Source organism: Hemitrygon akajei, chromosome 9, assembly GCF_048418815.1.
Source record: "Hemitrygon akajei chromosome 9, sHemAka1.3, whole genome shotgun sequence".
Classification (NCBI taxonomy): Eukaryota; Metazoa; Chordata; class Chondrichthyes; order Myliobatiformes; family Dasyatidae; genus Hemitrygon; species Hemitrygon akajei.
Genome location: NC_133132.1, coordinates 82,283,959 through 82,297,056, shown reverse-complemented (window position 1 = coordinate 82,297,056; position 13,098 = coordinate 82,283,959). Strand labels below are relative to the sequence as shown.

Here is a 13,098-nt window from a genome sequence, read left to right as displayed (position 1 = left end):
AGAAACAAACTACATCAATACAATCTTACATAACTGGATATGGTTGCAGGAACATTTCCATAAAAGACACCCTGAAAAGGCTACTCATGATGTTACTCAGTTCCAGAAGATTAAAGAAGCATTTGAAAAATGTGTGCTCAAGTCAATTGCCAAGAAAGCCATATATGACCTTGATGTTGGACTCATTCCTTCTTAAAACATTTCAAAAATGATAGCAAAGTGAGGAAAATTGATACAATCTGTGAAAGATTAATAATGCCTGATAGACAATAGGTGCAGAAGTAGACCATTCGGCCCTTCGAGCCTGCACCGCCATTTTGAGATCATGGCTGATCAACTACTATCAATACCCGGTTCCTGCCTTGTCCCCATATCCCTTGATTCCCCTATCCATAAGATACCTATCTAGCTCCTTCTTGAAAGCATCCAGAGAATTGGCCTCCACTACCTTCCGAGGCAGTGCATTCCAGACCCCCACAACTCTCTGGGAGAAGAAGTTTTTCCTTAACTCTGTCTTAATTGACCTACCCCTTATTCTCAAACCATGCCCTCTGGTACTGGACTCCCCCAGCAACTGGAACATATTTCCTGCCTCTATCTTGTCCGATCCCTTAATAATCTTATATGTTTCAATCAGATCCCCTCTCAATCTCCTTAATTCCAGCGTGTACAAGCCCAGTCTCTCTAACCTCTCTGCGTAAGACAGTCCAGACATCCCAGGAATTAACCTCGTGAATCCACGCTGCACTTCCTCTACAGCCAGGATGTCCTTCCTTAACCCTGGAGACCAAAACTGTACACAATACTCCAGGTGTGGTCTCACCAGGGCTCTGTACAAATGCAAGAGGATTTCCTTGCACTTGTACTCAATTCCCTTTGTAATAAAGGCCAACATTCCATTAGCCTTCTTCACTGCCTGCTGCACTTGCTCATTCACCTTCAGTGACTGATGAACAAGGACTCCTAGATCTCTTTGTATTTCTCCCTTACCTAACTCTACACCGTTCAGATAATAATCTGCCTTCCTGTTCTTACTCCCAAAGTGGATAACCTCACACTTATTCACATTAAACACCATCTGCCAAGTATCTGCCCACTCACCCAGCCTATCCAAGTCACCCTGAATTCTCCTAACATCCTCATCATGTCACCCTGCCACCCAGCTTAGTATCATCAGCAAATTTGCTGATGTTATTTTCAATGCCTTCATCCAAATCGTTGACGTAAATTGTAAACAGCTGTGGTCCCAATACCGAGCCCTGTGGCACCCCACTAGTCACCACCTGCCATTCCGAGAAACACCCATTCACTGCTACCCTTTGCTTTCTATCTGCCAACCAGTTTTCTATCCATGTCAATATCTTCCCCCCGATGCCCTGAGCTTTGATTTTACCCACCAATCTCATATGTGGGACCTTATCAAATGCCTTCTGAAAATCGAGGTACACTGCATACACTGGATCTCCCTCGTCTAACTTCCTGGTTACATTCTCGAAAAACTCCACCAGATTAGTCAAGCATGATTTGCCCTTGGTAAATCTGATGTATCAGAAATGCTCACCGCTGTTCTCAAAATGGATACCAGTATTTAAAAATCAATTACTCTGAGCAATAACTCTGCAGCTCATCATATTGATGAGATGAGTGAGACAGAATATCAACCATGCATAGAGCTACAAAAATTTTTTGGGATATAACTAGATGAGTCAACTGTGAGACAACAAGGCATTGCTAATGCTAACAGCATAGAAACATAGAAAATAGGTGCAGGAGTAGGCCTTTCGGCCCTTTGAGCCCGCACCGCCATTCAGTATGATCATGTCTGATCATCCAACTCAGAACCCTGTACCTGCTTTCTCTCCATACCCCCTGATCCCTTTAGCCACAAGGGCCATATCTAACTTCCTCTTAAATATAGCCAATGAACCAGCCTCAACTGTTTCCTGTGGCAGAGAATTCCACAGATTCACCACTCTCTGTGTGAAGAAATGTTTCCTCATCTCGGTCCTAAAAGGCTTCCCCTTTATCCTTAAACTGTGACGCCTTGTTCTGGACTTCCCCAACATCAGAAACAATCTTCCTGCATCTAGCCTGTCCAATCCCTTTAGAATTTTATATGTTTCAATAAGATCCCCCCTCAATCTTCTATATTCTAGTGAGTATAAGCCTAGTCGATCCAGTCTTTCTTCATATGAAAGTCCTGCCATCCCAGGAATCAATCTGGTGAACCTTTTCTGTACTCCCTCTGTGGCAAGAATGTCTTTCCTCAGATTAGGGGACCAAAACTGCACACAATATTCTAGGTGCAGTCTCACCAAGGCCTTGTACAACTGCAGTAGAACCTCCCTGCTCCTGTACTCAAATCCTTTTGCTATGAATGCCAACATACCATTTGCCTTTTTCACCGCCTGCTGTACCTGCATGCCCACCTTCAATGACTGGTGTACAATGACACCCAGGTCTTGTTGCACCTCCCCTTTTCCTATTCGGCCACCATTCAGATAATAATCTCTTTTCCTGTTCTTGCTACCAAAGTGGATAACCTCACATTTATCCACATTAAATTACATCTGCCATGAATTTGCCCACTCACCTAACCTATCCAAGTCACCCTGCATCCTCTTAGCATCCTCCTCACAGCTAACACCACCGCCCAGCTTCATATCATCTACAAACTTGGAGATGCTGCATTTAATTCCCTCGTCTAAATCATTAATATATATTGTAAACAACTGGGGTCCCAGCACTGAGCTTGCGGTACCCCACTAGTCACTGCCTGCCATTCTGAAAAGGTCCCGTTTACTCCCACTCTTTGCTTCCTGTCTGCCAACCAATTCTCTATCCACATCAATACCATACCCCCAATACCGTGTGCTTTAAGTTTGCACACTAATCTCTTGTGTGGGACCTTGTCAAAAGTCTTTTGAAAATCTAAATATACCACATCCACTGGCTCTCCCCTATCCACTCTACTAGTTACATCTTCAAAAAATTCTATAAGATTCATCAGACATGATTTTCCTTTCACAAATCCATGCTGACTTTGTCCGATGATTTCACCTCTTCCCAAATGTGCTGTTATCACATCTTTGATAACCGACTATAGCATTTTCCCCACCACCGATGTCAGACTAACTGGTCTATAATTCCCCGGTTTCTCTCTCCCTCCTTTTTTAAAAAGTGGGGTTACATTAGCCACCCTCCAATCCTCAGGAACTAATCCAGAATCTAAGGAGTTTTGAAAAATTATCACTAATGCATCCACTATTTCTTGGGCTACTTCCTTAAGCACTCTGGGATGCAGACCATCTGGCTCTGGGGATTTATCTGCCTTTAATCCCTTCAATTTACCTAACACCACTTCCCTACTAACATGCATTTCCCTCAGTTCCTCCATCTCACTAGACCCTCGGTCCCTTACTATTTCCGGAAGATTATTTATGTCCTCCTTAGTGAAGACAGAACCAAAGTAGTTATTCAATTGGTCTGCCATGTCTTTGTTCCCTATGATCAATTCACCTGTTTCTGACTGTAAAGGACCTACATTTGTCTTGACCAATCTTTCTTTTCACATATCTATAAAAGCTTTTAGTCAGTTTTTATGTTCCCTGCCAGCTTTCTATCAATCTTTTTTCCCTTTCCTAATTAAGCCCTTTGTCCTCCTCTGCTGGTCTCTGAATTTCTCCCAGTCCTCGGGTGTGCTGCTTTTTTTTGCTAATTTATATGTTTCTTCTTTGGACTTGATACTATCCCTAGTTTCCCTTGTCAGCCACGGGTGCACTACCTTCCCTGGTTTATTCTTTTGCCAAACTGGGATGAACAATTGTAGTTCATCCATGCGATTTTTAAATGCTTGCCATTGCATATCCACCGTCAACCCTTTAAGTATCATTTGCCAGTCTATCTTAGCTAATTCATGTCTCACACCTTCAAAGTTACCCTTCTTTAAGTTCAGAACCTTTGTTTCTGAATTAACTATGTCACTCTCCATCTTAATGAAGAATTCCACCATATTATGGTCACTCTTACCCAGGGGGCCTCGCACGACAAGATTGCTAACTAACCCTTTCTCATTGTCTCCTCTTGTGCTGTCCCATTTAAGCGGTACAGTGTCCGAAACAAAGGTAATCTGGCTATTTTCCTGATAAGTTTCTGGTCTTTGAATTGTCGCAAGAAGCAGCTGGCCCAATTAGCTGATGACGTAGTTAACTGGAACCCACTGTAATTCTATTGTTATCCTCTATTTCCTCTCATATCAGTACTAAGTGGTGACTCAAATTTTCCACCTGCCTTGGTTTAATGCAGCCTCAAATGCAAATGGGGGAGAGGGGGAGAGGGGGAGAGGGGGAGAGGGGGAGAGGGGGAGAGGGGGAGAGGGGGAGAGGGGGAGAGGGGGAGAGGGGGAGAGGGGGAGAGGGGGAGAGGGGGAGAGGGGGAGAGGGGGAGAGGGGGAGAGGGGGAGAGGGGGAGAGGGGGAGAGGGGGAGAGGGGGAGAGGGGGAGAGGGGGAGAGGGGGAGAGGGGGAGAGATGCTATGTAGTATGTTACAATTGTTTTGATTTTTGCCTCACTTTCATTCACATCACTTTTATGATTCTGCATTGTTGGCCTTCAAATGCTGCCATTGGTATTTAGCATTCATTCTGAGTTTGGGTGCAATGTGATATGATGAACAGATGCTAGTAAGATAAGAGAGACTTGCAAATAGTTCATCTTTCACCATGTATAAAAAAAAACAGAAGAGTGCTTGCAGACGTTGTCAATGCAAAGCATAAACATTTATTGAAAAGTTAATTAAAGGCACATCTGTGGTTTGGTAATAATTTTAAGAACAGCAGATAATTAGATTTTTAAATCTTTTATGCCCTGTATGTGGAATTACATAGGTTGATGCAATTTCTGTAGTTTTTACTTGGTGGTAACATGACAAAGTGTGGAAATGAAACAAAAACGAAGTTCTGAAAACACTCAACATCAGTGGAAAGCAAAACCATTAAAGGAGAAACACTGCATATCTGACACCCTTCATCAGAACATGAGCCATTACCCCACATAGATCTCTTGGCTCTTGGACCATGATCCATTTTCCATTGTTCCAGAAAATGCCTCTCAATCAAGACTGATTTTAATTACGACATCTACTTTTGCCTTAAATCAGCTAGAACAGAATTTGGTCATATGAGAACTGTGTTTAAAGGTTAAGTCCTTGCACCCAGCACAAAGTTCTACCTTATTCTATGTAGACACAAGATTCTACAGATGCTGGAAATCTTGAGAAAACACAAATTTTTGGAGGAACTCAGCAGGTCAGATAGCATCTATGGAAGCAAATCAAGAGTTGACATTTCATGCTAACTCAGTCCCGATGAAGGGTCTTGACCCAAAACATTCATTTCCCTCCAAAGATGCTGCCTGGCTGGCCGAATTTCTCCAGCTTTTGCATATATTGATTTTAATCTCTTTTTGGGACTTAGGCTATCAAAAGCACTTCAAAGCATGGAGAGTTACCACCGACATTGTCTCAGCAAAATCTTCTAAAGCTCCTAGCAGGATAAGCAAATCAACATCTGCATATTGGCAAACATCCCAGCCTTGATGCTCAGCCAATTCTAAAAGATGAGCAATGTCATTTAAATGCAGGAAAAGGAAATCTAAATTCCATCACAAGAGGTTGCCAGGGAAAATGAGGCAACCGTGGCTGATAAGGGAAAGTGAAAACAGCATGAAAGGAAAAGAGAGCACACAATATTACCAAAAAACAGTGGGAAGCTAAAAGGTTAGGAAACTTTTTAAAAACCAACAGAAGGCAAATAAAAACAAGGAGAGTAAAGCTGAAATATGCAGGAAAACTAGAAACTAGCCAGAGGATACCAAATGTTTTTCAGAAGTGTATAGAGCAGGTTTCAAAGGTACATTAAATGTCAAAGAAATGTATACAATATACACCCCGAAATGCTTTTTCTTCGCAACAATCCACAAAAAAAGTGCCCCCAAAGAGTTACAAGAATGCACATTGGACCTTTGGAAAATGACACTGAAGAGGAAGTAATGGGGACAAAACATGGCCAAAGAACTGAATAAGTATTTTGCATCAGTTTTCACTGTGGAAGACACCAGTAGCATGCCAGAAATTCAAGTGTGTTAGGAGCAGAAGTGAGTGTATTCACAATAATCAAGAAGTTGGTAAGTAAGCTGAGTCCGAAGGCAGACAAGTCACCCAAACAAGATATATGACACCTCAGGGTTCTAAAGGGGTAGCTGAATAGATTGCAGAGGCTTTATTAGTAATCTTTCACGAGCCCCTTGATTCTGGAATGGTTCCAGAGAACTGAAAAATTGCAAATATTATATATACATACATACACAGTTACAAGAAAAAGTTTGTGACCTCTTTGCAATTAGCTGGTTTTTCCTGCATTAGGTGCTCATAAAATACAGTCTGATCTTCAGCTATATCACAAGAATCAAACACAATTTGCCTAAACTAATCCACAATTTTAATTCTTCTCATCAATACTGAGTACGCCATTCAAACATTTATAGTCTGGATTCAAAAAAGTATGTCAAAGCTATTTGGAGTCAGGTGTTCCAATCAATGAGATGAGATTGGAGGTGTGAGTTGTAGAGTTGCCCTACCCTACAAAGACAACAAAGTCAGGGTACTGACAGAGCCTGCTCTTCTCAAGAGAGATTTGTTTACATGGACCTTACCTCAATCAAAGCAACTTTCTAAGGACTTGGGAAGAATTGTAGAGATGCTTGAAGCTGGAAAGGCTACAAAAGCATTTCTTAAGACCTGAGTGTTCATCAGTCCACAATAAGAGAGATTGTCTACAAATGGAGGAATTCAGTACTGTTGCTTCTCTCCCTAGGAGTGGGCATCCTGCAGTAATCACACCAAGAGCACAATGTGCAATCCTGAAGGAGGTGAAAAGGAACCCAAGGGTAACAGCAGAAGACCTGCAGAAATCCCTAGAACTTGCTAATGTCTCTGGTCACATGTCCACTATAAGAAAAACATTGAACAAGAATGGTGTTTATGAAAGAAGAACACCAGAGGAAACAACTGCTCAAAAAAGAACATTGCTGCACATCTTAAGTTTGTAAAAGGCCACCTGGATGTTCCACAATGCTTCAGGGACAACGTTCTGTAGACAAATGAGACAAAAGTTGAATTTTTTGGCAGAAAAAAACACCACTATGTTTAGGGGAAAAGAGACATAGCACACCAACACCTCACCCCATCTGTGAAGCATGGTGGAAGGGCTGCTTTACTGCCTCAGGACTTGGACACTTGCAGTCGTTGAGGGAACAATGAATTCAAAATGTTATCAAGACATTTTACAGGAGAATGGCAGGGTAGCAATCTTGTCACCTGAAGCTTATTAGAAGCTGGAAAATGCAACAAGACAACAATCTAAAAGACAGGTGTAAATCAACAACAGATTGGTTTAAAAAGGAGAAATCTATGCATACTATCCTTTGGCCTTAACAGTTGCATACTTACAGACACTGATTGCAATGCTTCAGTAGTAAAACCCAACCATCTTCCTCAGGTACTAGTTAGTCAAATGCCAAGTTCCCCTAGAGACACCTCCTTATGTACCTTCTCGAGTGAGCAAGGCAGAGCTTAATGCTCAGTACTAATTGGCTGGATCTGATTTTCCTATTCCTGATTAATTATTTTGAATTGGCCTTGTTCTGATTGGTCGATCTTTAAGGCCAAACACTCTTTCAGAATGTGTGGTCCCAGACTGGAGCTATCTCTACACTCTCAGAACCTATGTTTGGGTCCCCACATGCTCCAATCCAGTGATTCCCCAATTTATCTCTTACAGGTAGTCTCTTTCAAGGATGTTGGCCTAATCAAACCTTGGTCTACATAAGCATGAGAAGCAGTGTTCATCAATCCCACTCCCTTCAGCTCTCAAGTTTTTATGGCACTTACAAATGTATACTTTTGGCATGGTGATAGAGGTATGGAGTACCCAATTTTGTTTTGTCAACAACAACAAAACAGTACATTGATTAGTAAGGGTGTGAAATTTTATAGGGAGAAGTCACTGGTGCAGCCTATTAGTTTTAGAAGTCACATAATTAGTTAAATGGCAATCACCTGTGAGCAGTCAAGGTGTTTCAATTGACTATTGTAAAATACACCTATATCAGAAATATCCAGCTGCTGGTGAGTCAGTAACGTGGCAAAAATTACACCATGAAGACAAAAGAACACTCCAAGCAATTCCATGAAAGGTTATTGAAAAGCACAAGTGAGGAGATTGATACCAGAAAATTTCCAAGTCACTGAATATCCAATGGAGTACTGTTAAGGCAGTCATCAAGAAATGGAAAGAATGTGGCACAGCTGTAAATCTGCCTAGAGATCACTGTCCTCAAAAAAAGTGAGTGACCATGCAAGAAGGAGACTAGTGAGGGAGGCCACCAAGAGACCTATGACAACTCTGGAGGAGTTACAAGCTTCAGAGGCTGAGATGAGAGAGAGACTGTGCATACAACTGTTGACCAGGTGCTTCACCAGTTGCAGCTTTATGAGAGAGTGGCAAAGGGAAAGCTATTGTTGAAAAAACGCACATTAAATCTTGGCTAGAGTTTGCCAGAAGGTGTGTGGGAGACACTGAAGTCAGCTTTTTAGCCATTAGACTAATCGATATGTTTGGCATAAGCTAAGCACAGCACATTATCAAAAACACACCATTCCTACCGTGAAGCATGGTGGCAACTGCATCATGCTGTGGGGATGCTTCACTGCAGAAGGCCCTGGAAGGCTTGTGAACGTAGAGAGTAAAATTAATGCAGCAAAATACAGGGAGATCCTGGAGAAAAACCTGATGAAGTCTGCAAGAGAACTGCGACTTGGGAGAAGATTTGTTTTCCAGCAAACCATGACCTCAAGCATAAAGCCTAAGCTACACAGTTAATATATCTACACAGTAAATACTACAAAGTTAATGTCCATGCACTCACCACTCTCTGCGTAAGAAAAAAAAACTTACCCCTGACATCTCTGTACCTACTTCCTAACACTTTAAAACTGTGCCCCCTCATGTTAACCATTTCAGTGCTGGGGAAAAAGCCACTGAACTATCCACACGATCAATGCCTTTTATCATCTTAGACACCTCTATCAGATCACCTCTCATCCTCTGCCACTCCAAAGAGAGAAGGACGAGTTCACTCAACCTATTCTCATAAGGCATGCTCCCCAATCCAGGCAACATCCTTGTAAATCTCCTCTGCACCCTTTCTATAGTTTCCACATCCTGTAGAGAAGTGACCAGAACTGAGCACAGTACTCCAAGTGGGGTCTGACCAGGGTGCTATATAGCTGCAAAATTGGCACTGTATATGTACAATATCCCAACAGCAGTACTGTAATTTGCAAAAGATTCACTATACTCTATGATATTCCCCTTGTTTTATTAATAGTTAAGCATAAAGATTATAAACCGTGACATTTTGCTAATTTGTCTGAATCACTGGTGAAGACAGAGACCATCACAGCATTTAAGTATTATCAAGATGAGCACTTAATTGCCAAGGAACAGAAGTTTTGGACCAGGTGCTGTTAAATGGAATTAGAGTGCAAGGGTACTCATAGACCAGAAAGTCTGCTTCCGTGCTCTGTGATTATGACTAATATCTGCTAGTTTTTAAATTAATAATTGTGCCTATTATTACAATATTATTACATGTGCAAAATAAGACTAAATTGTAAAAATAATTCTAAATGGGCAGTTTGGGGGGGGGGGGGCCATGGTGAAATAACAAAGCGATGCTATTACACCTCGGGGCATTCAATTCCAGTGCTGTCTGTGAGGAATTTGAATGTTCTCCCTGTGGCCTCATGGGTTTTCTCCGGGTTTCCTCCCACAGACCAAAAACGTACCATTTAGTATGTTGATTATTGTAAACTGTGATTAGGCTAGGATTAAATAGGGAGGGTATTTGGTGGTACGGCACATTTGGGCTGGAATGGACTGTTCCAAGATCTATCTCTAAATAATAATAATTTATGTTAGGGATAACTTAAATATTAATTGCTATAGCTTTCTGTGAGCTATTATCAGAATAGTGTGTTATGCTGAGTTTTTCATTTTAATATTTTGATATATTCACTTACTAATTCTTTGCAACGTAAAAAGAGGCCGTTCAGCCTGCCAAGGCTACACAGGAACAAGGAGTACACAAATAGCACTGGAGGTCAAGATTGAATCTGAGTGGCTGAAACTGTGAGCTGTTTCAGTGGTATGAGAAGGAACAGTCAGCCCTGTGCACTCACACAGTTCAAGATTGTTTAATGTTATTTGCAGTACACGAGTGTAAATGAGAAGAAAATAACCGTTAATCCGGCACAAAAAAAATCACACAGTAAGAAAAAAAATTTAAAAACCAATAAATCCTTAAGATAGCTTCTATACGTAGCTTGATTGTAGGTTCATAAAGTGACACTGGGCACAGGAGTACCTGTACATAAAGTGACTGACAGGAAATGATAAATTAGTGCTGATGGTGGGTGTGGAGGTGCTTGGGGAAAGTAACTGTTTTTGAGTCTGGTAGTCCTAGCGTGGATGCTCCATAGCCTCTTTCCTGATGGGAGTAGGACCAACAGTCCATGAGCAGGGTGGATAGGATTCTTCATGATGTTACTGGCCCTTTTTAGGTACCTTTCTTTATACATGTCCTTGATTTGTTGGGCAGTTTTGACTACTCATTGTAAGGCCTTCCTGTCTGTGGCAATACAGTTTCTATATCATGCAGTGATGCACTTTGTTAGGGTGTTCTCTACTGCACTTTATACAAGGACATGAGTGTAAGTTTGTATAGTCCAGCTGTCTTCAGCCTCCTCAGAAAGTAGAGGCTTTGGTGACCTTTCCAGATTGTGTGGGATGTATTCTGGGACCATGAGAGGTTGTGCAAGATATGTATGTTTCTGTGGATATGTAAACCTCTTTTCACTGGAAACTTAATTCTTGATTCCCTATTAGATTTGGTAAATTAGTTTCAAATATTATCGTGCAGTACAATTTCAGATAGAATGAGCTTTGTGAATTGTTGGCTGTACACATATTTTGTACTTGTAAAGTGTACAACACAGGACAAATTTCAACCCACAATTGTCTGGGAAATGTCTGAAAAACAATTTTGAATTGCATAAAACTTTGATATTTTGGTTCTTGTAAATATCATATGTTTGACTTCTTGTTTTTTTACCTCTTCTACAGCTTCTGCACAGAATTAGGAATTACCAATGAAGAGATTCATGCTTTCACTGCATAACAGTTCCAAAAAAAAGCAACAGGAAAGCTGGTTTGCTGTCAACTGAACAACATGCCAATTGAATTATATTGAAAATGGTTTATATAATATTTTTAATACTGCTATGCATAACTCCTACCTTTGTTTAAAACTGGATGTATTTGATAGAATTATTCTAAATACATTTTTTAAAATTAACTTGCACATGTAATTTATGTTCTTGAGAATGATCTGATTATACCAAGTGAAAACTCTTTAAAGGATGATATGGTGTTGACTGTGCTTATGTTTGTATTAATGGTATTTTCAGTAAGTAAAAGGTAATGTAAAAATAGAACTGAAATATAATATGCTGATGCAATACTATGTGACCTCAGACATCTTCCTGCTGTATTTGGAGAAGGTGAAGTCTGCCTTCTGTACTTTATAATTTGTGAATGGCTTAAATGGACAGAGCCTTTGAGCCATGTCAGACTCTGCACTGATATCAAATATTGTCAGCTCTACAGAGAGTGATATATTATCACCAGAAAATTTATATACTTTTTCTTTTAAAAAAACTTATTAAAACTCTTATGCAAAAGTAAATAGTATGATCTGTTGAATCCTATATATTCTACAATGGAAATGATTCTACCTTCAAATATAATTATACTTGACTGCACAAAACAAAATTGGGTCAAAAAACATGGTAAAACACAATTTATGATCTGAGCAAAGTTCTTAATTTTTATCTTGACTTCACAGGGAACATAGTGAGTTTCAAGAGGAGTTGAGTTTCAGTATAAAGGAGAGAAAACTGAATCAGTGTTAGGTGATTAGTATTATAATTCAAAGCCATTAAGGATGGACATGATAAGTGTAAATTAACCCATGTAATAAAGAACATAATAAGTGGCAGATTTTTGCTCTATGTTTGGAGTGAACAGGGGTAAATGCAAGTATTATACTTTATTAAGAATTTGAGAAGATTTGGTATGACAATGTCTCATGCAAGTTTCTTTAGATTTTTGGTGGAGAGCATTCTGATTGGAAAAAGGATCTAGTGCTTTCCTGGTGTATATGACTAAAAACTAATCTTGGGCTTCCAGCCAGGTACAGGTATTGATTATAACCTACATTTTAATGACAAACTCCACCATCTTCATGATGTATCACAGCCTGGTATGGAGCCTTCAATACACAAGATCTCAAGAGACTGCGGAGGGCTGTTGATTCAGTTAGTTCTATCACAGGCACAACCCTTCCCACCATCAAGGACACTTTCAAGAGGTGATACCTCAAGAAGGCATCATCAATCAGTACTTAGGACATGCTTCTTTTTGATACTATAAATCAATAGAAGGTACAAGAGCCTGAAGACCCACACTCAACAATTCAGGAACAGTTTCTACCCTTTAACCACCAGATTTTTCAATGGTCCATGAACCCACAAACACTACCTCCTTATTCATTTTTGTGCACAGTTTACTTTGAAATTTCTGGTAATTTTATGATTTTGCATTGTACTGCTGCTGCAAAACAGCTAATTTCTTATATAAAAGTTATAATGAGTATACTTCAAGGCACATGATAAAATAGGCTGTAGTCAGCTTGGTTTCCTCAGGGGAAAATCTTGCCTGACAAATCGAGGAATTCTTTGGAAGAAACAGCAAGCAGGATAGAAAAAGAAGAATTGTTTGATGTGTACTTGGTTTTTCAAAAGGACTTTGACAAGGTGCCACACATGAGGCTACACAAGCTACAAGCCCATGGTATTACAAGAAACATTGGCTGATTGGCAGGAGGGGAATAAAGAGAGCCTTCTCTGGTTGGCTGCCAG

General features: G+C 40.4%; 1 protein-coding gene across 3 annotated transcripts in view; it reads left to right on the top strand.

Moving 5' to 3' along the window:
- The window catches only part of cyb5r4 (cytochrome b5 reductase 4), a 113,765-nt gene extending 101,901 nt beyond the window's left edge, over positions 1-11,864 (top strand). For all 3 annotated transcript variants that reach the window (XR_012100264.1, XM_073056459.1, XM_073056458.1), the window contains one exon: positions 11,243-11,864. Coding sequence is in view for 2 of the 3 variants with exons in the window: in XM_073056459.1 (XP_072912560.1) it covers positions 11,243-11,297 (55 nt within the window). In the remaining variant the exon portion in view is untranslated. The remainder of the gene's footprint in view (positions 1-11,242) is intronic.
- The last annotated feature ends 1,234 nt before the right edge of the window (positions 11,865-13,098 follow it).